This window comes from Balaenoptera borealis, assembly GCF_965194805.1.
Source record: "Balaenoptera borealis genome assembly, chromosome: 16".
Lineage (NCBI taxonomy): Eukaryota > Metazoa > Chordata > Mammalia > Artiodactyla > Balaenopteridae > Balaenoptera > Balaenoptera borealis.
The window spans coordinates 64,708,886-64,735,944 of NC_138872.1; the positions used below are offsets into that span (position 1 = coordinate 64,708,886).

Consider the following 27,059-nt stretch of genomic DNA (forward strand, 5'->3'; position numbering starts at 1 on the left):
TGGAAGAACATGAGTCTGATATTCTAGAGAACTCCCGAGGTCACTCCATCCTCCACCCAGCAAACAGGGGCACACCTGCGCACTCAAGCGGAGGACAAAAGCCTGCACTCCAGACTCAGACTGGGTTCATAGTCCACCTCAGTGCTGCCCAGTAGAATTACATTTCAAACCTGTTATGTCATTTTGAATTTTCTAGTAGACACCGTTTAAAAGTTTTGTTAAGGGAACTCCCTGGCAGTCCAGTGGTTAGGACTCTGCACTTTCACTGCTGAGGGTATGGGAACCAAGATCCTGCAAGCCGCTGGCACAGCCAAAAAAAAAAAAAAAAAAAAAAGAATTTAAAAGGTGAAATTGGGGCGGAGGGGAGGGATAAATTAGGAGTTTGGGATTAACAGACACACACTACTATATATAAAATAGATCAACAACAAGGACCTACTATATAGCACAGGGAACTATATATTCAGTATCTTATAATAACCTATAAGAGAAAAGAATCTGAAAAAGAATATATATATATATATATACATATATATAAAACTGAATCACTTTGCTGTACACCTGAAACTAACACAACATTGTAAATCAACTATACTTCAATTTTTTTTAAAGGTGAAATTTTAATAATATGTTTTATTTGGCTTAATATATCCAAGACATTATAATTTTCAGCCTGTAATCAATTTTTAAAAAATATTAATGAGATATTACACTTTTTTTTCTATATACTAAGTCTTTAAACCCCTGTGCATATTTTACGGCAGTTTCAGTTCGGACATTAAATTTTTAACAGTTAAAGTGAAACAGAATCCCACTGAAACAATCAAATTGTTTTCACAGAAAAATACACTGCTTCAGTTTTTTAATTAAATGTCAATTAGTAAAAGTTAAATAAAATCTAGAATTCACTCCCTTCTGGGCTCCGGGCACATTTGCAGAGCTCAGCAGCCACATGTGGCCAGGGGCCCCCGTTTTGGACAGTGTGACCCCACAGCGCAAACCCCCGTAGGCGATGTGATCTCGCCCACATTGTTGAAGCTCTCTGAACCTCCTTCCATCACGTACAGAACAGGCGATGATAAGAGTAGCTATTTTGTGGGCTAAATGAAGTCACGGGTGAAAAGTAACTGGTCCACAGTAAACGCTTTATAAATTGTAGCTATTGTTACTCCAGGGCAATTTCTTGTCTTTCCTGGGGAGGAGCTCCTGGTTAGAAAGAAGTAGACTGAACTGACATTTAGGGAACACCTACTGTGTGCCAGCCCTAAGCTGCAGATGATCCATCCCAAACTTCCCAGCAAATCTTCACGATGGGAGTTCTCGCCTCCACCCCGCCCATCCCCAATCTGCTCTCCCAGTCGGCTGGATGAAGCCGGCCTCCCTGCTGTCTGGTGGGGCGGCTGCCTAACAGAAACGGGGGCGGGGGCGGGGGCGGGGGAGGGGGAAATAGAGCCGAGCATTTCAGTTACCTTCAAAGACAGCTGCCTGGAAGGCTGTCTGCTGGCCTTCCTGCCCTTTTTCCCTCTGCCCCTCCCTCCCCCCCTTCCTCTCTCTCTCCCTCTCTCCCTCCCCCTTTGCCCAGAGATCCTGGAGCTGCTTCCCCAATCTGTTTAGACCGCCCCTTGTCTCAGCGATTTTTCAACACGTTTTTCTCCCCACAGGGAACGGGGGATGGCAGATCGTGACTCAAACCCACTCTTAAAGGGGGAGGGCCCCCCAGCCCCTCCCCGTCTAGACTCAAGCTTCCTGAGACATGAATAATTAGAGATACCAAGGAGAGCCATGGAACTCCCAGAAAAATCCAGCTGGTTTCTTCAGCCCCCAAGGTGTTCTTGCAGAAGGTGATGGCAGAGCTCCTGCCTCACCCAAAAAACGTGGCGGAAAGAGCTTGGATGTTGGAGTCTGAAAGACTGGGTTCCCCCCTCTTAACCTCGTGGCCTTGGTCAAGTTGTCTGATTGCTCTGAGTCCAGTTTCTTCCTCTGTAGAATACAGCAATCCCCTCCTGAGAGGTCACTGTAAGAATTAATGGACGCATCCTCGACCCCATGCCTGGCATATAGGACGCACTCAATCAGTGGTGACTATTATCACTCGGCTGTCAGCTCCTTAAGGGCAAAAACCGTGGCTGGGAATATCTCATTCACAGCTCCATCCCCAATACCAAAGCAGCACATTATGTGGTGTACAAGTATTGTATATATAAAAATATGTATTTTAATATAATGACATTGAACCCTCTCCAGACCAGTGAAAACGTGCATGTTACTTCCTGAGTACCAGGGCCGGGATGAAGGTGAGGCAAGTGAGGTACTCTCCTTGGGTGCAAAATTTAAGGGGGCACCAGAAAAACCAGGCATCTAGATAAATAATACTTTGCTGCAATATCCTAAAAAATCAAAAGGAATGCAAAAATATCCGTGAAGAACAAACACTCTAAGTTTTAAAAAAAGACAAGGCCAGTATTACCAGTTTTTCCCTTTGTCTCCAGCTTCTGGCACTGCCAGGCATGGTTTAAGAGTTTTTCAAATATTAACCCATTCCATCCTTATAATAACCCTGTGAAGTATACAACTTCAAATACTTATCATTCAATCCTTATGATAACCCCATGAGGTAACTACTATAGTTCAGATGAGGAAAAGGGGGCCCAGAGAAGTGATGAATTTGCCCCAGGTGGTTCAGCTCCTAAGTGACAGAGCTGGGACTTGAACCCAAGCACTCTGAACTGAGAGACCCAGTTCCCACCCCATCCCGTTCCTGTCTATGACACAGCTCTGCCCACTGGGTCTTATATCATGAGATCAGGTGCTCTGGACACAGCTTTGGTGGTTGAGCAGGGCCCTTGTCCTGTCATTCGAATCACAGACATGTACCATGTCTGCAGGCTGGGTTCTACAGACACAGAAATAACTGTACAAAACAGTGCTGTCCTTAGAAGGGCGGGTCCCTTGCACCACGAGTGCAGGGCTCATGCCGAATGCTCTTCAGGGCCTGAACAAGGGCTCCATGAGGCTAGAAGAGGGCATGACTAACTCGACTTTAGCCAGGAGGTCACTTGAAATGCAGAGGTGTTTCCTGCCTCCCATCCTGTGACAACTGATGCACCTTTGAGAGAAGAGTAAGCGCTTGTCAGCTGGACAATACAAAGCAGCCATGTCCCCCTTCGGCACACACACAGAAACTCGGCTCAAAGTGATTTTTACCAAAGGCATGTAACTCAAGGAATAAAGGCCGCTCGGTGTTCACTTTTGGTTCTTCGTGGGTTAGCAGACGGCCCTAAACTCTCCCCTCAAGATCCCTCATGAGCAGCATGAGATGATGGTGACGAGCATGTCAGACACTCAGCACTTTCTAAGCCAGGTGACCTTGGGCAAGGCACATAGTCCCCAGCCTCAGTTTCTTCATCAATAAATGGGGATAGTGATGCCGATCCCACAGTTGTGGGGATTAAACATAATAAATGGATATAAAGTACCCAGTACAGCGCCAGGCATGTAGAAAGCACTCAGTAAGTGGTAACTACTGTCATTATTTTCAAAAATGGGTTGCAATGTCCACTGCCAAATGTAACCTACGTTTACAAAACAATGCAGCACCTCAGTCCTTGATGAGAAACAATCCGTTAAATGGCCTGTTTGAGGCAATGAAGCGTAAGTTCTTTGAAAAACTAAAGCGCGAAGACATCGTGGGACTTCCCTGGCCGTCCAGTAGTTAGGACTCCGCGCTTCCATCACAGGGGGAATGGGTTTGATCCCTGGTGGAGGAACTAAGATCCCACATGCCACGACGAGGCCAAAAAAAAAAAAAAATTAAATCGCAGAGACATCGTTACCTGAAAAGTCAGAAAAGCTCATTAATTCCACCCCCAGGGATTCTGTTTACATTGGTCTGGAGGGTCTCAGCATCATTACTTTGTAAAGTCTTCCCAGGTGACTCCATGGGCAGCCAGGAGTGAGAACCACCAAGAAAGCGGGAGGGAAGGGGTTCTGGTGGGAGGGGTCGTGGCTGGCAATGATCTGGTAGTAGATCCAAGGATGTTCACTGGACTCATTATTCATTCACAATATCCTCACTTTTTATGTGCTTTCTATATAAATGCTATATTTCATAGTCTTGACTTTTTATTATGGAGAATTAAAAACATACACTAAGCAAACAAATGCATATAATGCATCTTCCTGTGCCACCACTCAGGTCCCCAAATCAGTGACCATGGCCAGTCCTGCCCCATCCCATTCCCAGGCTCTGCCTCAGCCAGTATTTTGAAACAAATACCAGACATGAAATCATTTTATCTGTAAGTATTTCCCTGTGTAACTCTAAAAGATAAGAGCTCTTTCTTAATACAATCACACTACCATTATCACAGCTAACAAATTCATAATTCCTTATTGTCCTCAAATATCCAATAAGTATACAAATTGTCTCATGAATGTCATACTTTTTTTTTAACTTTTTTTCAGGATTTAAAGAAGGTCTGCACCTAGGTTATGGGCTGGTTCATCTTCCAGGCCTCATATCTCAGTGCTTCTCACACTTTAACATGCACATGAATTTCCTGGGGATCTTGTTAAAATGCAGAGTCTAACCAAGTAGGTTTGGGGCAGGGCCTGAGATTCTCCATTTCTGACATAGTCCCAGCAGGTGATACTGATGCTGCTGGTCTGTGGACCACTCCTTAAGTAGCAAAGTTCTATTTCGTAATAAAAGGAAATATTTTTTAAAGTCATGTTGACATCTTTGGGCTGACTCAGTGATTTGGCAGGCAAATCACCACTGGCTGGGAAGGGCCGTCACCTTCCCTTGAAGTATAACTGATAATCACACCTGCTGTGGGTGTTTAAATGCCAAAGGCAGCACCTGAGCTCCTAGAATTGGTACCTGACACACTGACCATCCAGAGGTTCATCCTGGCAGGGTCTGGCTCTCCTGAAACCAGAGGCCACCTTGTTACAATCCTCGGAAGCTCTGGAAGTACATTGATTTGCTCAGTTTCTGGCAGGCAGAAACGCAAGCTGCAGAAATAAGGCAGTTACCTTTTCTCGCAGTTATAGGTTTAATTAAAAAGCCCTGTGCTGCCAGATTCCAAGCACCCTCCACTGATCTGCGAGACCTATTGATTGCTTAGCTCTCCCCGCAAGACATAGTGGCGAGAAGACTTTATCTTCCTTTAATCAGACCTGCTTCCCTCAGATCCAGTTCTGACAGGGCTGCTGACTTCTCCTCACCTGCTTGCATCACCCAGTGCTCAGCCAGCCCTGAGTACAGTGGGCGGCACCAGCATCAGCCACAGCAACAAGCTGGGAGGTCTGTGCCCCAGGGAACTGGCGGCATCATCAGCGTCACCATGGCCAACGCGTATCAAGCCTGCACCACGTGCCAGGCACTATGTCAAGTACTACTTCAAATGCATTCTCTCCTCTGATACATTAATGTAATTAATCGTTCTCTGTTATGACTCCTTGATTATGTAATCATGTCGCCTGCACCGGGCATTTGTTCTCTGTCATATCGCCTGTTCGGTTTTCGTCACCGCCCTTATTATTACCTGAAACCATATATATTTCTTTGCCTACCTGATCACTGTCTCTGCCCCTGGATAAGGGCAGGGATTTTGCCTCTCTCGTTCAGTATAGAGTCCCCAGCACCTAAAACAGTCTGAGCACATAAAAAGTTCTCAATAAATGTTGAGAAGGTTCATCCACGTTGTCACATATTGCAAATTTTCCTTTTTTATAAGGCTGAATAGTAGCCCCATTGTATGCACTGCATACCGCATTTTCTTTATCCACTCATGTTGATAGACACTTAGGTTGTTTATCTTGGCTATTGAGGATAATGCTACAATGATCATAAGAGTGCAAATCTCTCTTCAAAATCTTGATTTTTGATTCTTTTGGATAGATACCCAAAGATAGGATTGCTGGATCATACAGTGGTTCTATTTTTAATTTTTTGAAGAACCTCCACACTGCTGTTTTCCACATCAGCTGTACTGTTCTGCATTCCTACCAATAATGTGCAAGGTTCCAATTTCTGCACGTCCTTTTCAAGATTTCTTATCTTCTTGTCAAGAGGGTAGATTTCCTGTTAAATGTTCTTACCACAATAAAGTAACATTTTAAATAAATAAATGTGTGTTGAATTTGGTTTATCATGTTTATTCCTCCTGGCAGCCCTATGAGCGCACTAGTCTTATACCCATTTTACAGGTGAGAAAACCGAGGTGCAGGTAGGAAAAGCAATTCACACAAATGTCCTGCACAGGAAGGTATAGAGCAGGGGTTGAAACCCAAGTCTATCTAACTCCAGCAAGGGCTCTTAACCTGGGGTCCATGAGCATGTAACCTGGAGTCAGTGAACTTGGATGGGAAAAAAACATTACCTCTTATTAATTTTCCGGACATCTAACTGAAATGTTACATTTCCTTCCGTTATGAATGTCGGCAACAAAACTGCAGTAGTGTCTGCAGCCCCCATGACTTTGTCACCAATTGCAATCAAAGATATTTTCATGTCTCATTATGTTTGTTGCAAATATCTTAGAACATCATTTACACTCATTACCTGCTTAAAATTACAATCATAATGCAGCCAACCCACCACCAGATCTCATGTGGCGTGTTAAAGAAGCACAATTTGGCTTTGTAATAGTTTGTTAACTGTATTTCAATATAATTGTTTGCCTGAAATAAGCCAGATAAATACTGCATGTCCACCTATACACTTATAGCTTATACGCTGAATCTTAAAAAAAAAAAAAAAAAATGTCAAACTCATAGAAACAGGGAGTAGAAAAGTGACTTCCAGGGGCTGGGGGTGGGGGAAACAGGGAGAGGTTGCGGAGAGGGTATACACTTTCAGTTATAGGATGACTAAGTTCTGAGGATCTAATGTATAACATGGTAACTATGGTTGATAACATGGTATTATAAAATTGAAATGTGCTAAGAAGTAGAACTTAAATGTTCTCACCAAAAAAAAAAAAAGGTAAATATGTAAGGTGATGGTTAATTAACTTGATGGTAGGAATCCTTTCACAATATATATGTATATTGTATATCAAATCATCACATTGTACGTGTAAAATTTTACAATCTGTCAAGCCTCAATAAAGTTGAATATATATACTATATATGTATATATACTATATATACATATATAGCATATATATATATGGTTGCCTTTGTAATCCTATGGATTCTATATTAAAAGCTTTACTCTGAGCTGGAGCCCAGGCACAAAAAAGATAAGAACCTGGCTCTGGAGCCTGTGCTCTGACCACCTGGGTGAGCGTTGGAAGGAACCCTGCCCAGTACTCCAGTTCTCCCCCTTCAAGGATGGGGACACCAAGGCCCAGAGTGGGAAAGTGACCAGGCAGACACGCAGGGAGGTACAGTCTGGGTCTCAGTTAGAATCCAGGTTTTCCCATTCCCAGTCCAGCACCTCTGCGGCGATCCCACACTGCCACCTAAGGACGCAAAGCATTTCAAACCTGCGGCAGCCCGGCATGCTGTGAGCTGGAGCCAAGGGATGAGCCACCCAGAGGCCGTTGAACAGTGGATGAGGACTCCGGTTCACAGTGCTGCAGTGACTTGTATTCACTCATTCATGCAAAACAGTCATTATTCACTTGCACATTGCCCTGCCAGTGAGGATGCAAATGAGGTCAGTCACCTTGAAAAGCAACCGGGCAGTGCCTAGTAAAAACGGGGCTGTGCATCCCATTTGACAGTGATTCCACCACCTCCACCCACAGTGTATACCCCAGAACAGTGGGTCTCAACCCTGGATGCACACTCAAACCACCTGGAAGCTTCTAAAACCACTGTTGCTTACCTCCAGATCAGTCAATTGAAATCTTTTTAAGATTTCAGAAAATCTTAAAATCTTGAGAAATGAATTAAGAATCTTTGGGGGTGAGGCATTGGAGTGATTGTAAAAACTTCCAGGTGATTTTATCTGCAGCCAAGTTGAGAACCGCTGGCCTCAGGAATCTCTGAATGTAGGTATGACAAGGCCCATATGGTAAGTTCACTGGCATGCCCTTTGCAGTAGCAAGGAAGTAGACACAACGCAAATGTCCATCAACACAGGAATAGCTTGACAAACGAAATGATGAAACATTGTACAGAAGCTAAGAGAAATTAACTCAATCCACATGTATTAGCAAGGGTTGATCAGAAACACATTGTCAGGTGAAAAAAAATCAAGCTGCAAAATATACAATATAGCATGGTATACCTTTGGTTTTTTTAAACAATACTAAAGATGCATACAGATGTATGTGAAAGTATTTTAAGGTCCTTAAGGATACATACTCTGCTCCTATCAGTGAGAGGTGGGAATTAAGGATGGGTGCTAAAGGGACTTTAGTTTTGTATTCTTCTTTGAGGAGAACGTACTTATATTTTACCCAAGCAATTTTAATTGATTCTAAAAATTAGTATATTTTAAAATATTCCAGTGTCTTCTAGGTATTGTACTAGATGTGGGAGAAATGAACCTGAATAGGAGACTTCACAGCAGATAGTCCAGAGAAGAAAGACCAAGCAGCTAGAAGACAGGGGTTTCATCCTGCTATAGGTGAAGGGCTGTGGAGGATGGGAGGAGGTGCTCCTAAATGTCCTGGTTAGCACTTGCTGCATAACAAATCATCCCAACAGTCGGTAGCATAAAATAGCCATTTTATTATGCTCATGGGCTCTTTGGGTCAGGAATTCAGACAGGGTAACAGTGAGGATGTTCCATGATGTCTGGAGTTCCAGCTGAGAAATCTAAAGGGTTGGGGGGTGACTAGGTGGCCATCTGGAATCATCCGGAGGCAGCCTCACTCACATGTGGTGATTGATGCTGGCTAGCTGCCAGAACCTCCACTGGGCTATTGTCCAGAACACCTACAGGGGGGCCTCTCCATGAAGTCTCTCCATATGGGCTAATCTGGGCTTCCTCACAGGGTGGGACTGGGCTCCAGGAAAGGTGGAAGTGTGTGGTGATTTTATGCTCTAGCCTCAGGAATCACATAGCACCACTTCTGCTGCACTCTTTGGATGGAAGCAGTCACAAACGTATGCCCAAATTCAAGCGGATAGGACGTAAGTCCCAGCCCTCAATAGGAAGAGTGTCAAGGTCACATTGTAAGAAGAGCACGTGGGATGAGAGACATTGTTGCCACCATCTTTGGAAGATGCAATCTGATACACTAACCTATCCCTTGGAGCGAAGGGACGGTGGTGTCAGACAGGGCTTCCTGGACAAAATGATACCCAAGCTGATGCTTAAAGGACAACTAGGAGTTGGCCTTCAAAAGGGCAAGAACATTCCATGCCAAGGAAACAACAAGGTCAAAGTCCTAGTGTAAAAAATTAGGGCATGGGCACATAGCATACTTAGGAAGCTAGCCATGAGTTGGGCTGGAGGAAGTGGTGAAAGATGAGTCTGGGAAGCGGGCAGGGGCCAGACAGTGGGGGATCTCTTAGGCTACATTAAGGATTTTGGTCTTGATGCTTAAGGCAATGGGGGCCGCCTCTTGGGTGGGTGATGAAGGAGGGGAATAAGAGAGGAAGCAGTGAGGCCAGTGAGGCAGCCATTGTGGTCACCAGGGGAGAGGTGACAGTGGCGGTGGAGGTGGAGAGAAGTGGACAGAGCCAACAGATGCTTTGGAGGCAAAATTGATGGATTTGGTGATGGATTCTATGTGAGGAGTAAAGAGTTCAAGAATATGTGCCTTCCATGAGGCAGCTTCTAGCTCTGTGGGACCCATGCCTGGTGGACTAATCCCAGGTCTGCATCCCTCCACATTTTCCCTGGTCCAGCACCTTTTGGATCAAGATAACTCTGGCTAAAGAAGGAGCCTTCCATTAAGAAGATCCTGAGGTTCAGCATATATCAGATCAAAGACCAAAATTATCCTCTTGGGGGAATTCCCTGGTGGTCCTGTGGTTAGGACTCAGCACTTTCAAGGACTCAGCACTTTCACTGCTGTGGCCCCGGGTTCAATCCCTGGTCAGGAACTAAGATGTCATGTGGTGCAGCCAAAAAAAAAAAAAAAAGACTAAAATGATCCTCTTGGCTCACCACATCCGAGTCCCTTGTGTCCCAAAACTCATTATCCTACCATGGCACCCAGGGACAATTAGTGGGAAATTGTAGAGACAGCTCCTGATTGGATGTAATTTCCTTGACCCGGAGTATCATGAATCAATTACTCTGAGTATCTCAACTTTAATGCCCTGACACTCCGCCCTCTATGAAGGCACCTCCTCCTTTGCACACATTCTCCTTTCTTCCTAATGAATAAATTGCAAGCTGCTTGTTTATAGGGACCAGGATGTTTTCATTAGTGATTAAAGAGGCAGGTCTGCTTGCCCCCTTAGCAGTGAGTCACAGGTGACTGTGGACAGGGATGGGATGGGGTTGAGACTAAGGGTCCCAGCCCCCACCCCAGGTATGGGTCCCAGACTCTGCCCAAAGAGTGGAGTGTCCTGCCCTGGGTCCTGTGGACCCGCAAAGCCAGATGCCCTCAGAACATCAGCCATACTAGAAACACTGCTTCAGCCCACAGCTCCAAGGCATGAACCCTCAGCCACGATTCCCTCATTCAAGAACAAACGCTGAGGGCCTGCTCCATGCCAGGCACCGTTCCAGAATCCCTCACCCTCAGGGAGCTTAATTCATGTGGAAAGAGATATGCAAGAAACAAAAATACATCGTATGGGGGAATTCCCTGGCGGTCTGGTGGTTAGGACTCGGTGCTTTCACTGCCGGGGCCTGGGTTCAATCCCTGGTCAGGCAACTAAGATCCTGCAAGCCATGCAGCGCAGCAAGAAAAAACAACAACAACAACATAGTGTGAAGATGGCGAGATGACGTCCTGTGGGGAAAATTTTAGACGAAGGAGAGGACAGGGATTCCCAGGAGGCAGGGAGGAGAAGGAGCGCTGCAAATTTAAACAGTGTCTTCAGGGACTGTGTTGTTGAGAAGGTGACTTTCAGGAAAACCTGAAGAAGCAAGGGAGGAAGCCATGAAGATGGGGGTGGGGGGCAGCGATCCAGGCAGAGGAGAGGGCACAGCATGTGTAAGTGTCCTCGGGCAGGAGGGGCCTGGTGTGTTGGAGCAGCACCGTGGGCCAGGGCAGCTGGGGAAGAAGGAGGGAGGGGATAGTAATAGTTGGTGAGGGCGGAGAGGAGCTGGGGAGCCAGCGGACAGGGGGCCTTTCAGGCCACTGGGAAGATACGGCTTTGACTCTGACGGAGATGGAAAGTCATTGGTGGTTTAAAAGATCACTCTAGTTGCTGCTGCTGCAGCTGATGGTGATGGTGATGGTGACGACGACAATAATGATGACGGTTGTGATGGATCTTCCTGTTGTCGTGCTGGAGTTTTGGTTTTCTTTTCTTTTTCATGTTTCGTCCAGCATCTAATCTCTTCCTCTTATACACTAGTGGCTCCCATGCGAGGGCCCCATGTTGAATAGCTTTGGGCTCTGACCTGCTTCAACTAAATTTCAAGACCTTTTTCTGGAGAATATCACACTTACATGGTGACTTCCAGCCCCACTCTGCAGATCGCTGCTTCCTTTGCAAATTCTGCATTTGTCTCTATTTTTACTTTATTTTTTTTTAAGTTGAAAGATTGTATCTTGTTGATGTTTTGATCTCCATGTTTTTATTTTATTTATTTTTTTAATAAATTTATTTTATTTATTTATTTTCGGCTGCATTGGGTCTTCTTTGCTGCGCGCGGGCTTTCTCTAGTTGCAGCGAGCGGGGGCTGCTCTTCATTGCGGTGCATGGGCTTCTCATTGCGGTGGCTTCTCTTGCTGCGGAGCATGGGCTCTAGGCACACAGGCTTCAGTAGTTGTGGCACGTGGGCTCAGTAGTTGTGGCTCACGGGCTCTAGAACACAGGCTCAGTAGTTGTGGCACATGGGCTTAGTTGCTCTGCAGCATGTGGGATCTTCCCGGACCAGGGATTGAACCCCTGTCCCCTGCATTGGCAGGCGGATTCTTAACCACTGCGCCTCCAGGGAAGTCCCTCATCTCTATTTTTAAAAGAAAAACCTTATCACCTTCTGGTTTCCCATGGTAACAGGAATTTGCTGGTACTTTCCAACTTCAAACCAAAATCTGGAACTTCCTGTGGTCCCAGCTGGGCGCCACTTCCCTTCTGCCACCTACCCCTTCGCCCCTTAGCCAGTGGGTGCCCTGACCTGGGCCCTCTCGTTGTCAGCTCCTCCCTCCTCCAGTCTTAGGCTTGCATCCCAATTTAGGGGTGTCCCCTGCCACTTCCCAACCCTAAAGTCCAAGGCCTGCATCCTAAATTAGGGGTGTCCCCTGCCACTTCCCGACCCCAAAACCCCGTGGGATCCAGCACCACATGCAGCCCCACCGAACAAGCTCCTCTCCCTATGCCCGTCCCCCCCACACACACCTTCTTCTAGAATAGGTGTGTGGGCCTGGATGACTCACGTACTGAAAAGAACCCAGAACCAGGTCAGACACACGGAGGTTCAAATCTCAGCTCTGATCCAATTAGCTGTGTGGCCTCAGGCTAGTCGCCTCACCTCTCTGGCCCTGCCTTTTCAAACCACTACTCTGCATTCACAGCTGGGTCTCGTATTTGGTATTCCATTAGGCCATGAAAGACCTCCTCAGTGCCCCAAGTCAGACCACAAAATTCCTGGATCTCCTAGATTTCAGGTAGGGAGAAACAGAAAGATACCTGTTTCACTCTGCCTTGTTGACAGAGGGTTCCTAACAGGCTCCGATGCCTACAGGCAGGGTCCCTTAACACAAGATCTCGGTCAATTAACTGAGAAAGAGTGAAGAAAAGCGATATTGTCACTGGGATGCTTTGTCCACAAGCCAGCCTGCCTCAGAGGCCTCTGAAGAAGAAAGTACCTTTGCCTGAGGCCTTAGACCTCCACAAAGGCACCTAATCCAGTCCAGGTGGAGACAGGAGGCCATCCACAGGAGGCCAGGAGCTGGCCAAGCACAGGGAGAAGGGGCACGCAGGCAAGCCAGTGCCAGGGCCTGGAGGTCAGAGGGCACTCGCCTCCTAAGAGACGGACCCATTCCCAAGGCTGCAGATAACTGCTAATCAGGATGACGGACTCCTGAATCTGTACCCCACCCTGGCCTCTCCCCTGGATGCCGGACCCCGGTCCGTGGATGTTTAACTTGGCATCACAAACTTAAAGCAGTAAAGCCAACTCTTGTTTTTCTCCCCCATGCTGTTCTTTCTCCCCCATTTTCCCACTTTCTCAGGCCAAACATCTGACCTTCAGAGCCCGTGCATTTAATCGCCCCATGTGCGTTCCCAGGGGGCTTGCTGCCAGCTGGCACCCCAGCTTCAGAGAATCCCCAGTCCTCCAGGGATGAGGCTGGGATAGTGGATGGAGAAGGGTGTGGTACACCTGGGGCCAACCACCCAAGGGAGGAGGACAGAGGGGGTGGGCAAAGCGTGAGCAAAAGGAGGACTGAGGGAGCTGGGCGTCTGAAATGTGATCCCTCCTAGGACGCCTCCCAGAAGCCTCCTTAGAGTCAGCTAAACTCACAGAGGCCTAGTGTGAATCGTGCCAATGAATTTTTGTGATTGTTAGTGTTGTTAAAAAAAATTATTTTTTTAAACAGAGGAGTGACGTGCTACAGGTCAGAGGCATCCCAGAAACAGAGCCTTCGAGGCAGGAAAGCCAGGGGTCAGCAGAAATCCTAGAGAGGCCTTGGGATCCCTCAGAAATGGGATAGAGGTGGAAGCAGAAGAAGAGACATTTGGGGAAATTTTATCACAATCACAAACAGATAACATCTCAGCTAACACCTAGTTTACATTAAGAAGTGAAGGGGCAGGACATTATAACAATAGAAACAGGGTAGTTAATATGAGAAATGCTAGTAATAGGGGTACTACAGACAGGCCCAAGTGCTTTTCAATCAACACAAAGATAAAAGCAACCTTGACACTAAATAAAAGGTAATACCAGTTATTCTCGTGTGTGTGTGTGTGTGTGTGTGTGTGTGTGTGTGTGTGTGTATGATATATATTAGTATGTATATACATGTAAATACATGTATATGTATATATGTATGTGAATATCAGCATATTATGTACCTCTGCATGTATGATATGTATCAGTGTGTGTACATATATCGGCATATATACATATATATCAACATATGTGATATATATTAGTAGAGAAACATCTCCAACTTTTTTCCATAGAAACTTTTTTTTTTTGGCTGCACCATGAGGCTTGCGGGATCTTAGTTCCCCAACCAGGGATCAAGCCGAGTCCTAACCATTGGACCGCCAGGGAATTCCCAGAAACATTTTTTTTTTAATTGAAATATAGTTGATTTACAATGTTGTGTTAACTTCTGCTGTACAGCAAAGTGATTCAGTTATACATATATATTCTTTTTTTATATTCTTTTCTATTATGGTTCCCTGTGCTGTACAGTAGGACCTTGCTGTTTATCCACTCTATATATAATAGTTTACATCTGCTAACCCCAAACTCCCACTCCATCCCTCCGCCACCTCCCCTCCCCCACCTCCCCTCCCCCTTGGCAACCACAAGGCTGTTCTCTATGTCTGTGAGTCTGTCCTTAGAAACGTTTTTTCACTGAAACCTGGAATAGATACAAATCATCAAATTCAAACTTCTGAGATTCATGAGGTTTCCTCACCAGTCTAGGGGATTCCTTCAAGTTCAAGGCTTTTTTTTTTTTTTTTACTTGCTTTATTGCAACATTTGCTTTATTCCTGTGGTCTGGAACAGAACCCACAATATCTCCAAGTATGCCCATACTTTTTTTTTTTTAATATTTGAATTTTATTTTATTTATTTTTTTATACAGCAGGTTCTTATTAGTTATCTATTTTATACATATTAGTGTATATATGTCAATCTCTATCTCCCAATTCATCACACCACCCAAGTTCAAGGCTTAACCAGACTTTGCAGAAGGGGTGGACTAGCCAGTGCTTTCCCCTGATACAGAGAGGACACTGAATCCGCACTTGGATGACCACGGGGTTCAGCAATGTTTTCAGTTCCTGTGAAGGGGGGTGGAGCAGAGGGAAAGGGAAGAAGCACAGACTGGGTGCCAGCACTTAAACCTTACCAGTTTATTATCCCATTTTGCAGATGAGGAAACAAGCCCAGAAGGGTGTGCTACATAATGGCTGTTGAAAAAAAAAAAAAGATGGCTCTAAGATAGGTGCAAGCTCAATGAGGACAGGGACTGCCCATGTCTATCTTGTTCACTGCAGCATCTCCAGAGCCTAGCACAGGTGGTCAAAAACATTTGTTGGATGGATGGACGGATTGGGTGCACCTGTCTTCCAAACCTCAAACCAACTCTCTGTTGCCTCGAAGCCAGTGGGTGCCACTTTCCTTCCTCCCCTCTCCTGCAACCTCCTTTCCCCCATGGCTAGTACACTCTCTACCCCAGGCTCTCACTCACCCCCTCTCCAGGCTGGTCTTGGGCTGTTTCAGGACATTTGTGGTCATGTGCTGCCACCTACAGGGAGTCTTGTGGTACTGCAGAGAGGAGCCCTGTTTGACTCAGGTCTCACATTATGCAGAAAGAGAAACAAGCATGAAAACGCATTTGGCAAGGACTTGGTAAAGGCCACGGTAAACTGGGGGATGGTTTAGGTTTAGAATCTTCTTTCAAAAGAGGAAAGCATTGTGCTCATTCAGGTACACTAAGCCCAGGGATGTTAGGTCAGGTAGAGCAGGAGAGGGCAGGGGGAGGGAACAATGAGGTGCAGGAAGGAGCTTCTGTCTAGGAGTCGCTTATTCCACTTCAAAACAGCCCTGCGACGTGTGTGTCCAGTTAGCGTTACTACTTTAAAAAAGAAAAGGGGATCTGTAAAGGCAATTTGGAAAGTCCCAGAACAAAAGAGCCCAATAAACAGGCCTTAGAAAACAGGAACGAGGACTGCTCAGAAGATCCCAGCCAGAGGGACCCAGGAGCTCTCTCAAGGGTTCCGACCCCTGACGCGGAGGTGTCTCTACATAAGAGGCAAATCCCTGCAATGCAGTCTGTCCGGGCAGCCTGATTATGTGGCCACCTCGGAGCTGGCGTCCAGGACTGGCAGGCCCAGAACTGCAAAGTGTCAGATAAAAGTCATCACCCCAAGGAAGGGATGCTGAACTTGAAAGCAACAGCTGTCCCCATTTCACAGGTGAGGAAACTCAGTCTCAGCTTTGATATCTGGTGTTGTTGGTTGGGTCTTTGTACGTGGCAAGGAAGAGCAACATTCTCAGGTTTCATTACAAGATTGAGAAAACCAAAGTCTTAGCCACCCAATAAGCCTCCCAGAGGCTGGAACAGCTTTGGGTTAGAGCAGTAGCTCTAGTCAGCTGTCAGCAGCTCTCTAACTCAGGGGCACCCCAACCCCAGCTCGGCACTCTGCGCTCCACCGTCATGGTGACTCAGCACCTCTGGGTCTTGGCCTGTCCCTCTGCTGCCCCACTCTCCTCTCTGTCTCATTTCTGCTGACTCACAGTTCCTGTTCATTCATGGCTCCTACTCACCCATCACGTAGGTTGACTCAAGGCCTTCTACTTAGAACTTTCCTTCTGCGTGTCTCTCTGCTTCTGCCCCTGATGCTGACACTAATCCTTTCTCCATGTCTCACATTCAGATCCTGCAGAAGAAAGAATCTGAATTGTTCAGTTGGTCCCCATTATCCCTCTGAGTTGGATTTCTCACATTGGGCCACATCACAATCCTCTGACCAGCCTAGATGTTGCCTGTCCGTAGCGGGGTTCCACTCCTGTCCACACAGCTGTGTCCTGGGTCCTCAGGGCAAAGTGGGTAACTCAGAGCAAAGAACCGCTCTGAAGTGGCTGTGGATGTGTAGGGTACGCAGATGTAACATGCCCCTCTGCAAGCAGCTTGTGCATCACAGGACCAGGGTTTGAGCCCAGGTTTTCTGGTTCCACGTCCTTCCCAACTAAGTACACAGGCTGTCCTGCCCACTGGGATCAAGAAATAATAATAAGGGAATTCCCTGGTGGCCTAGTGGTTAGGACTCTGTGCTTTCACTGTCGTGGTCTGGGTTCGATCCTGCAAGCCATGAAGCATGGCCAAAAAAAAAAAAGAAATGATAATAACTAACACTGACTAAGCACCGTAGGCCAAGCACCATTCTAGCTTTCCACTGAATATCTCAATCCTGACTGCAATCCCTCTTTAATTGTGTCCATTTCACAGAAAGGAAAACTCATCTATAAAGACTAAATAACAGGCTCAAAGTTATACTCCCAGTAAGTGGCAAAAAGTGATCTGAACCCAGGCCTGTTTCCGTTTATAAAGGAGAAGGAAAAGGAATACAAAGAGAGACCTTTGCTGGTAGAAACCTATAATTGCCGAGATTTGCCCCTTCTGATATGGAACCACTAACCAAATGTGCTGTTGAGCACTCGATATGTGCCTAATCCAAAGTGATGTGCTGTGACTGTAAAACAAACAGCAGATTTCAAGGATTTGTTAACAGAAAAAGAATTACAATATCTCATTAATAATGTCTTACATTGAATGAGAATAATGTTTACCTTTTGGGAGAGTTAATAACTGCTAGTGGACATCAACTCCATTAGCAATAATACCAGCTTCAGGGGTGGTAGTAATGCCTACATAATAACACTGTGTAATATATACTTATCAAGCTCTATACTTAATTCCTGTCTGTTTTATTTCAATAAATACTCTCACAAAAAAATAATGTTTTACATTGACTGCAGTTTAAATGATACTATTTTGGATATTCTGAGTTAAATAAAATACATTAGTAAAATTAACTTTACCTATTTCTTCTTACTTTTTAAAAGCAGCTTTGTTGACAAGTAATTCACATGCCACACAACTCATTTAAAGTCTGCAACTCACTGGTTTTTAGTATATTCACAAAGCTCTGCAACCATCACCACAATCAACTGTAGAACATTTTCACCACTCCAAAAAGAAACCTTGGACCCATTAGCAGTCACCCCCTCCACCCCATTTCCTTTTTCCCTCAGCCCTTGGCAACCACTAGTCTACTTTCTCTCTGTATGGATTTGCCTATTCTGGACATTTCAGAGAAGTGGAATCATACAGTGTAAGGTCTTTTGTGTCTGGCTCCCTCCACTCAGCATGTTTTCAAGGTTTATCCATTTTATAGCATGTGTCAGTACTTCATTTAATTTTATTGCCAAATAATATTCCATTGTATGGATATGCCACATTTTGTTTACCCATTCATCAGTTAGTGAACACTTGAACTGTTGCCACATTTTGGCAGTTATGAGTAAAGCTGCTATGAACATTCATGTGCAAGATTTTATGGAGACAAATGTTTCCATTTCTCTTGATCCTTTTACTTTTCTAAATGGGTTTATCAGATAATTTTAAACTACACATGGCTGACATTACATGTCTGTTGGAAAGCACAGGCCTAGATCTTTCACCCTGGTTCAGATAAATTGTTAAAATACACAGCCACCACAGGAGACCCTGTTGGCTAACTCTGACATCAGTCCCTTCTCCATCAAAGCTAGGTGGTCCCCAGTTTGACAATGGGCCAGCAAACTGTGGAGGCAGTTTCCATCAGTCTGGAGCCTGCCACACAATCCCAACAATTCCAGAGACCCAACAATAACTCGGTCAATTCTGCAAGCTCAACATGACCAACAAGGCACTTGAGGTGGCAGATAATGGGCATCCTTCCATTACAGAATGCTGGTTGTCTAACAAATAAAATACATCCCGAGGGACTTCACCTATGAAAACTAATCAGGCTCTCTGTTTCATCTGCACCAATTTCCCCATGAAACACCAAGAGTGGCTTGCCTGAATTTCTGGGTGGCCTGGATTCCTTGGTGCCGAGTTAAAAATAACTACAGCTACAACAATTTGTTAATGGACACACAATACAAAAAGAGGTAAACTGTGACATCAAAAACATAAAAGGGAAAGAGTAAAAGGGTAGTTCTGTTTTCCATCAAAGTTATTATCAGCTTTAGGGACTTCCCTGGCAGTCCAGTGGTTAAGACTCCATGCCCCCACTGCAGCGGGCGCAGGTTCGATCCCTGTTCAGGAAACTAAAATCCCGTATGCCTTGCGGCACGGCCAAAGAAAAAAGTTATTATCAGGTTTAAAAGTTATTATCAGGTTTAAATAGACAGCTGTAAGTATAAGATGGTTATGCAAGCCTTATGGTTATCACAAAAAAGAAAAACCTATAGTAGATACACAAAAGAAAAAGAGAAAGGAATCAAAGCATACCACTATGCTAAAATCATCAATTCACAAAGGAAGACAGCAGGAGAGGAAGAAAGAAACAACAGAACTACAAAACAACTAGAAAACAATTAACAAGATGGTAAAAGTAAGTCCTTACCTATCAATAATTACTTTAAATGTAAATGGATTAGGTTATCCAATCAAAAGGAATAGAGTGGCTAAATGGATAATTTTTTTTTTTTTTAAATAAACAAGATCCAACGTACGCGGCCTACAAGAGATCTACTTCAGCCTTAAGGACACACAAAGCTGAAAGTAAAGAGATGGAGAAAGATATTCTATATGAATAGAAACTAAAAGAGAGCAGGGGTAGCTATACTTATATCAGACAAAATAGATTTTAAGTAAAAACTGTAACAAGAGACAAAGAAGGTCACTGTATAATGATAAAGGGGTCAATTCATCAAGAGGATGTAACATTGTAAATATATATGCACCAACACTGAAGCACCTAAATATACTTTTTTTCTTTTTTTTTTCCTTTCTGGCTGTGTTGGGTCTTCGTTGCTGCACGCAGGCTTCTCATTGCAGTGCCTTCTCTTGTTGTGGAGCACAGACTCTAGGCGTGCAGGCTTCAGTAGTTGCAGCACGCAGGCTCAACAGTTGTGGCGCGCGGGCCCTAGCGCACAGACTCAGTAGTCGTGGCATATAGGCTTAGTTGCTCCGCGGCATGTGGGATGTTCCTGGACCAGGGTCGAACCCGTGTCCCCCGCATTGGCAGGCAGATTCTTAACCACTGCGCCACCAGGGAAGTCCCAAAGCACCTAAATATATTAAGCAAATATTAACATATCTGAAGGTAGAAATAGACAGTAATGCAATAATAGTAGGGGACTTCAATACTCCACTTTCAACAATGGATAGATCATCCAGACAGAAAATGAAAAGGAAATATTGGACTTGAACTACACTTTACACACCAAATGGACCTAGCAGACATCTATAAAACATTCCATCCAACAGCAGCAGAATACACATTATTCTCTAGCGCACGTAAAACATTCTCCAGGATAGATCAAATGTTAGGTCACAAAACAAGTCTTAACAAATTTAAGTTGCTGAAATCAAATCAAGTATCTTTTCCAACCACACATGGAATGAAACTGGAAATCAGTAAAGTGGGAAAGCTGGAAAATTCACAAATATTGGAGTTGGAAATTGGAAATTAAACAATACTCCTAAACAATCAATGGGCCAAATAAACCAAAAGGAAAATGACAAAAACCTCGAAACAAATGAAAATGAAAACACAACATATCAAAATTTATGGGATGCAGCAAAAGCAATTCTAATTAAATGCCTACATTAAGAAAAAAGAATAACCTTAAATAAACAATCTAACTTTACACCTCAAGAAACTAGGAAAGGAAGAACAAACTAAGCCCACAGTTAGCAGAAAGAAGGAAATAAAAAGATCAGAGCAGAGGTAAATGATATAGAGATTATAAAAACAATAGAAAAGACCAATGAAACTAAGAGTTGGTTTTCTGAAAAGATAAACAAATTTAACAATCCTTTACCTAAAAGAGGAGTGGGGGAGAAAAGACTCAAATAATAAAATCAGGAATGAAAGAAAAGACATTACAACTGATACCACAGAAATATAAAGGATCAAAGTAGTCTTATGAACATTTATGTGCCAAAAAACTACATAACCTGGAAGAAATGGATAAATTCCAAAAAACATACAACCTACCAAGACTGAATCATGAAGAAATAGAAAATCTGATCATATCTGTAACTATTAAGGAGATTGATCAGTAATCAAAAATATCCCAAGAAAGAAAAGACAAGGAACTGGCCTCAATAGTGAATTCTTATCATATGATCCAACAGTCCCACTCCTGGGCACATATCCAGACAAAACTATAATTCAAAAAGATACATGCACCTCTATGTTCACAGCAGCACTATTCACAATAGGCAAGACATGGAAAAACCTAAATGTCCATCAACAGATGAATGGATAAAGAAGATGTGGTACATATATACAATGGCATACTACTCAGCCATAAAAATAATGAAATAATGCCATTTTCAGCAACGTGCATGCAACTAGAGATTATCAAAGTAAGTAACGTACTTAGTAAGAGAAAGACAAATACCATATGATATCATTTATATGTGTAATCTAAAATATTACACAAATGAACATATCTATGAAAAAGAAACAGACTCATGAACATAGAGAACAGACTAGTGGTTGCCAAGGGGGAGGGAGTTGGGGGAGGGATGGAGTGGGAGGTTGGGGTTAGGAGATGTAAGCTTTTATATATAGAAAGGATAAACAGCACAGGGAACTATATTCAAAAATTCTATGATAAACCATAATAGAAAAGAATATTTTAAAAAAGGAATGTGTGTGTGTGTGTGTGTATGTATATATATATATATATATATATATATATATATATATATATATATAACTGAATCACTTGGCTGTACAGCAGTAATTAACACATTATAAATCAACTATACTTCAATTTAAAAAAAAAAACAGTGAATTCTACCAAACATTTAAAGAATAATTAACACCAATCCTCCTCAAACTCTTCCAAAAAATTGAAGAGGAGAGAACACTTCCAAACTCATTTCACAAGGCCAGCATTACCCTGATAAGAAAGCCAGACAAGGACACTACAAGAAAAGAAAATTACACAGCAATATCCCTGATGAGCATAGATTCAAAAATCCTCAGTAAAATACAAGCAAACCAAATTCAACAACACATTATAAGGATCACATGCCATGATCAAGTGGGATTTATCCCTGGCTTATAAGGATGGTTCAACATAAGCAAGCCAATCAATGAGACACACCACATTAACAGAATGAAGGATAAATATTATATGATCATCTCAATAGATGCAGAAAAAGCATCTGACAACATTCAACATCCTTTCATGATTAAAAACTCTCAGCAGATTGGGTTTAGAAGGAATATATGTCAACATAGTAAAGGCCATATATGCCAAGCCCACAGCTAACATTATACTCAATGGTGGAAACCTAACAGCTTTTCCTTTAAGATGAGGAACAAGACAAGGATGCCTATTCTCACCACTCCTATTCAACACAGTACTGGAAGTTGCAGTCAGAGCAATTAGACAAGAAAAAGAAATAGTCACCCAAATCAGAAGAAAGAAGTTAAATTGTCTCTGTTTGCAGATAACATAATATTATGTATAGAAAACCCTAAAGATGCCCCCCAAAAATTGTTAGAACTAATAAACAAATGCAGTTAAGTTGCAGGATACAAAATCAACATACAAAAATTAGTTACATTCTATACATTAACAACAAACTATCTGAAAGAGAAATTAAGAAAGTAATCCCATTGACAAGAACATCAAAAATAAAATGCTTAGGAATAAATTTAACCAAGGAGGTTAAAGACGGGTTTTCTGGTTTGTTTTTTTTGGGGGTGGGGGGTTGTTTTTTGTGTGTTTTGTTTGTTTGTTGTTCTTTTGGCCACACCGAGTAGCTTGTGGGATCTTAGTTCCCTGACCAGGGATTGAACCTGGGTGAAAGAACCAAGTGTTAACCACTGAATCACCAGGGAATTCTCGTGAAAGACTGGTTGGCCGAAAACTAGAAGACACTGATGAAAGAAACTGAAGAAGATACAAATAAATGAAAAGGTATTCCATGTTCATGGACTGGAAGAATTAACATTGTTAAAATGTCCAAACTACCCAAAGTAATCTACAGATTCAACATAATCTGTATCAAAATTCCAAAGACATTTTTCACAGAAATAGTAAATAAGAATCATAAAATTTGTGTGGAAACACAAAAGATCCTGAATAGCCAAAGCAATCTTGAGACAGAAGATCAAAGCTGGAGGTATCACACTTCTTAATTTCAAACTCTATTACAATGCTATAGTAATCAAAACAGTATGGTACTGGCACAAAAACAAACATATAGACCAATGGAACAGAACAGAGAGTCCACATATATGGTCAACTAATCTTTGACAACAGCACCAAGAACACAAAATGGGAAAAAACAGTCTCTGCAATAAATGGTTTTGGGAAAACTGGATAGCCACATGCAGAAGAATACAATTAAGTCCCTATTTTACACCACTCACAAAAATTAATTTGAAATGGATTAAAGACTTAAATGTATGACCTGAAACGGTAAAACTCCTAGAAGAAAACATACGTGAAAAACTCCTTGACATTGGTCTTGGCAATGATTTTTTTGGATATGACATCAAAGCTCAGGCAACAAAAGCAAAAAGAAACAAGTGGAACTACATCAAACTAAAACGCTTCTGCACAGCAAAAGAAACAATCAACAAAATGAAAAGGCAATCTACAGAATGGGAGAAAATCTTTGAAAACCACCCATATGATATATTCCTAAGATATATAAGGAATTCATACAACTCAAGAGCAATAAAAAAAAAAAATCTGGTAAAAGAAGAACACTCCCTAACACCATACACAAAAATAAACTCAAAATGGATTAAAGACCTAAATGTAAGGTCACACACTATAAAACTCTTAGAGGAAAACATAGGAAGAACACTCTTTGACATAAATCTCAGCAAGATCCTTTTTGACCCACCTCCTAGAGAAAGGGAAAAAAAACCAAAAATAAACGAATGGGACCTAATGAAACTTAAAAGCTTTTTGTACAGCAAAGAAAACCATAAACAAGACCAAAAGACAACCCTCAGAATGGGAGAAAATATTTGCAAATGAAGCAACTGACAAAGGATTAATCTCCAAAATACACAAGCAGCTCATGCAGCTCAATATCCGAAAAACAAACAACCCAATCCAAAAATGAGCAGAAGACCTAAACAGACATTTCTCCAAAGAAGATATACAGATGGCCAACAAACACATGAAAGGATGCTCAACATCACTGATCATTAGAGAAATGCAAATCAAAACTACCATGAGGTATCACCTCACACCAGTGAGAATGGCCATCCTCAAAAAATCTACAAACAATAAATGCTGGAAAGGGTGTGGAGAAAAGGGAACCCTCTTGCACTGTTGGTGGGAATGTAAATTGATACAGCCACTATGGAGAACAGTATGGAGGTTCCTTAAAAAACTACAAATAGAACTACCATACGACCCAGCAATCCCACTACTGGGCATATACCCTGAGAAAACCATAATTCAAAAAGAGTCATGTACCACAGTGTTCACTGCAGCACTATTTACAACAGCCAGGACATGGAAGCAACCTAAGTGTCCATCGACAGATGAATGGATAAAGAAGATGTGGCACATATATACAATGGAATATTACTCAACCATAAAAAGAAACGAAATTGAGTTATTTGTAGTGAGGTGGATGGACCTAGAGTCTGTCATACAGAGTGAAGTAAGTCAGAAAGAGAAAAACAAATACCATATGCTAACACATATATATGGAACCTAAAAAAAAAAAAAAATGGTTCTGAAGAACCTAGGGGCAGGACAGGGATAAAGACGCAGACGTAGAGAATGGACTTGAGGACGCAGGGAGGGAGAAGGGTAAGCTGGGACGAAGTGAGAGAATGGCATGGACATATATACACGACCAAATGTAAAACAGATAGCTAGTGGGAAGCAGCTGCATAGCACAGGGAGGTCAGCTCGGTGCTCTGTGACCACCTAGAGGGGTGGGATAGGGAGGGTGGGAGGGAGACGCAAGAAGGAGGGGATATGGGGATATATGTATATGTATAGCTGATTCACTTTGTTACACAGTAGAAACTAACACACCATTGTAAAGCAATTATACTCCAATAAAGATGTTAAAAAAAAGTCTGATTAAAAAATGGGCAAAGGATCTAAACAGACATTTTTCCAAAGATATACAAATGGCCAACAGGTACATGAAAAAGTGCTCAACATTACCAATCATCAGGGAATTGAAATACATATATATAGACACACATATACAATGGAATAGTACTCAGCCATTAAAAAAAAATGAAATAATGCCATTTGCAGCAATATGGATGGACCTAGAGATTATCATACTAAGTGAAGTAAGTCAGAAAGAGAAAGACAAATACCATATGATATCACTTATATGTGGAATCTAAAATACAACACAAATGAACTTATCTACGAAACAAAAACAGACTCACACATATAGAGAACAGACTGGTGGTTGCCAAGGGGAAGGGGGGGTGGGGGAGGGATGGATTGGGAGTTTGGGACTAGCAGATGCAAACTAGTATATACAGGATGGATAAACAACAAGGTCCCTACTGCACAGGGAACTGTATTCAATATCCTGTGATAAACCATAATGGAAAAGGATATGAAAAAGAATATATATATTATAACTGAGTCACTTTGCTGTACAGCAGAAATAAAACACAATACTGTAAATCAACTATACTTCAACAAATTTTTGTAAAAAATCATTGTGCTGTACACATGATGGCACAGGAGGAGAAAGGAAGGGAAAGAGGAATCGTGGCTGAGTTGCCCTCAAGAAGCCTACAGTCTGATGGGACAAATGGGACCAACTGGAAAGAAACTTAATTGAAACTAATCTGTGGGCTTCCCAGACATGGCCCAGCTACAAGCCTGGTTTAAGCTCACCTCAAGGGCAGCAGAGTTTTTTGGTTTTTTTTCCCAGATCAGCCGAGGGCAGAGCACACTGGACCCTACACATTGTTCTGTTCCCTTCATATTTTGTCTCCAATGACTCCAGCCCAAGGGATGTGGCCTGTGTGAGCATGTCCAAAGCTGATGGATTGAAGAACAAAGAGGAGACACAAACTCTTACCCCACAACTGGTGAATATTAAGAATTCACTCCCAGCTTCCAAGGTCAAAGTCTCCCAAACTGCCTCTTAGAAGCTCCTAATCCATGAATGAGGTTGTTTAACTTCTTGCACAGACGAGGATAGTGGAAATGGAGGACATGAGAGGGATCAACTACTCAGACACCCTCCACCAAGGAATATCCCACTTGTAAAACTAAGAGGATTATTTGGCTGTGAAACTTGCTTAATAATTGAATAGGAAACTTATTCTGGTTCCCCAGAAAAAAGTCAGACATTAAGTAATGCAAATTCCCATTCAGCCAGGAGCCAAATAAGCAGAAAATATGAATCACTAGATTCTTCCCCATACACCAGATCCACATTCTATTTCACGGGAAAGAAACAAAGAAAATCAAATTCTCTGACATCTGGATTTTGCTCTATCAAACAGACCACCAGAATGGACTGGGGATGGGGCTGCCCACATTTTCTCAGGGCCTACACTGGGGCCCCTCAGAATCACCCAGAGGACCAGCCACATCCTGAGTGTTCTCCTGTGAACCTCTCAGATCCTTTGAGGTCTAACGGGAGAGACTGGCTCATGACCAGCAAGTTAGACAAATGCGAGGTCAGTGCCTGGTAGGGAAGAAGCACAGGGGCTGAGGGACAGATGGTGGGGTCAGCTCACCCAGCCGAGTGGGCCCAAGCTGGGGTAAAACCAGGGAAGGCTTGAGCAAATTTTACCTTCCAGGCAGCACAAAGGTGTTTGTAATTTGTTCTAAGTAAAGATCCACCAGTTTAATAGGTAGTTGCAAAACGATGTTCCCCACTCCCCTTTTAAACGTGGCTGTTTACACACATAAGCACATCTGACATGAGAGAGTTGGAGAAAGCCCCCACTTGTATGTTTGGATTCTGATACTGATAACAACAGCTGTTACGATTCTCTGAACACTTATCCTGTGCCAGGCACCAGACTAAGCTCTTAATGTGTTCACCCATTTAATCCTCATGATAAGCCCA

General features: G+C 43.1%; 1 protein-coding gene across 8 annotated transcripts in view; it reads right to left on the reverse strand.

Moving 5' to 3' along the window:
• RPS15A (ribosomal protein S15a) overlaps positions 1 to 27,059 on the reverse strand; it is a 399,535-nt gene that overhangs the window by 357,752 nt on the left and 14,724 nt on the right. Inside the window, exon 5 of one of the 8 annotated variants that reach the window (XM_082362637.1) lies at positions 14,698 to 20,065. The exons of the other annotated variants lie outside the window; for them this stretch is intronic. Coding sequence (XP_082218763.1) covers positions 19,921 to 20,065 — 145 coding nt within the window. The 3' untranslated portion in view covers positions 14,698 to 19,920. Of the gene's footprint in view, positions 1 to 14,697; positions 20,066 to 27,059 lie in introns of those variants that run through there. 8 annotated transcript variants of the gene reach the window in all.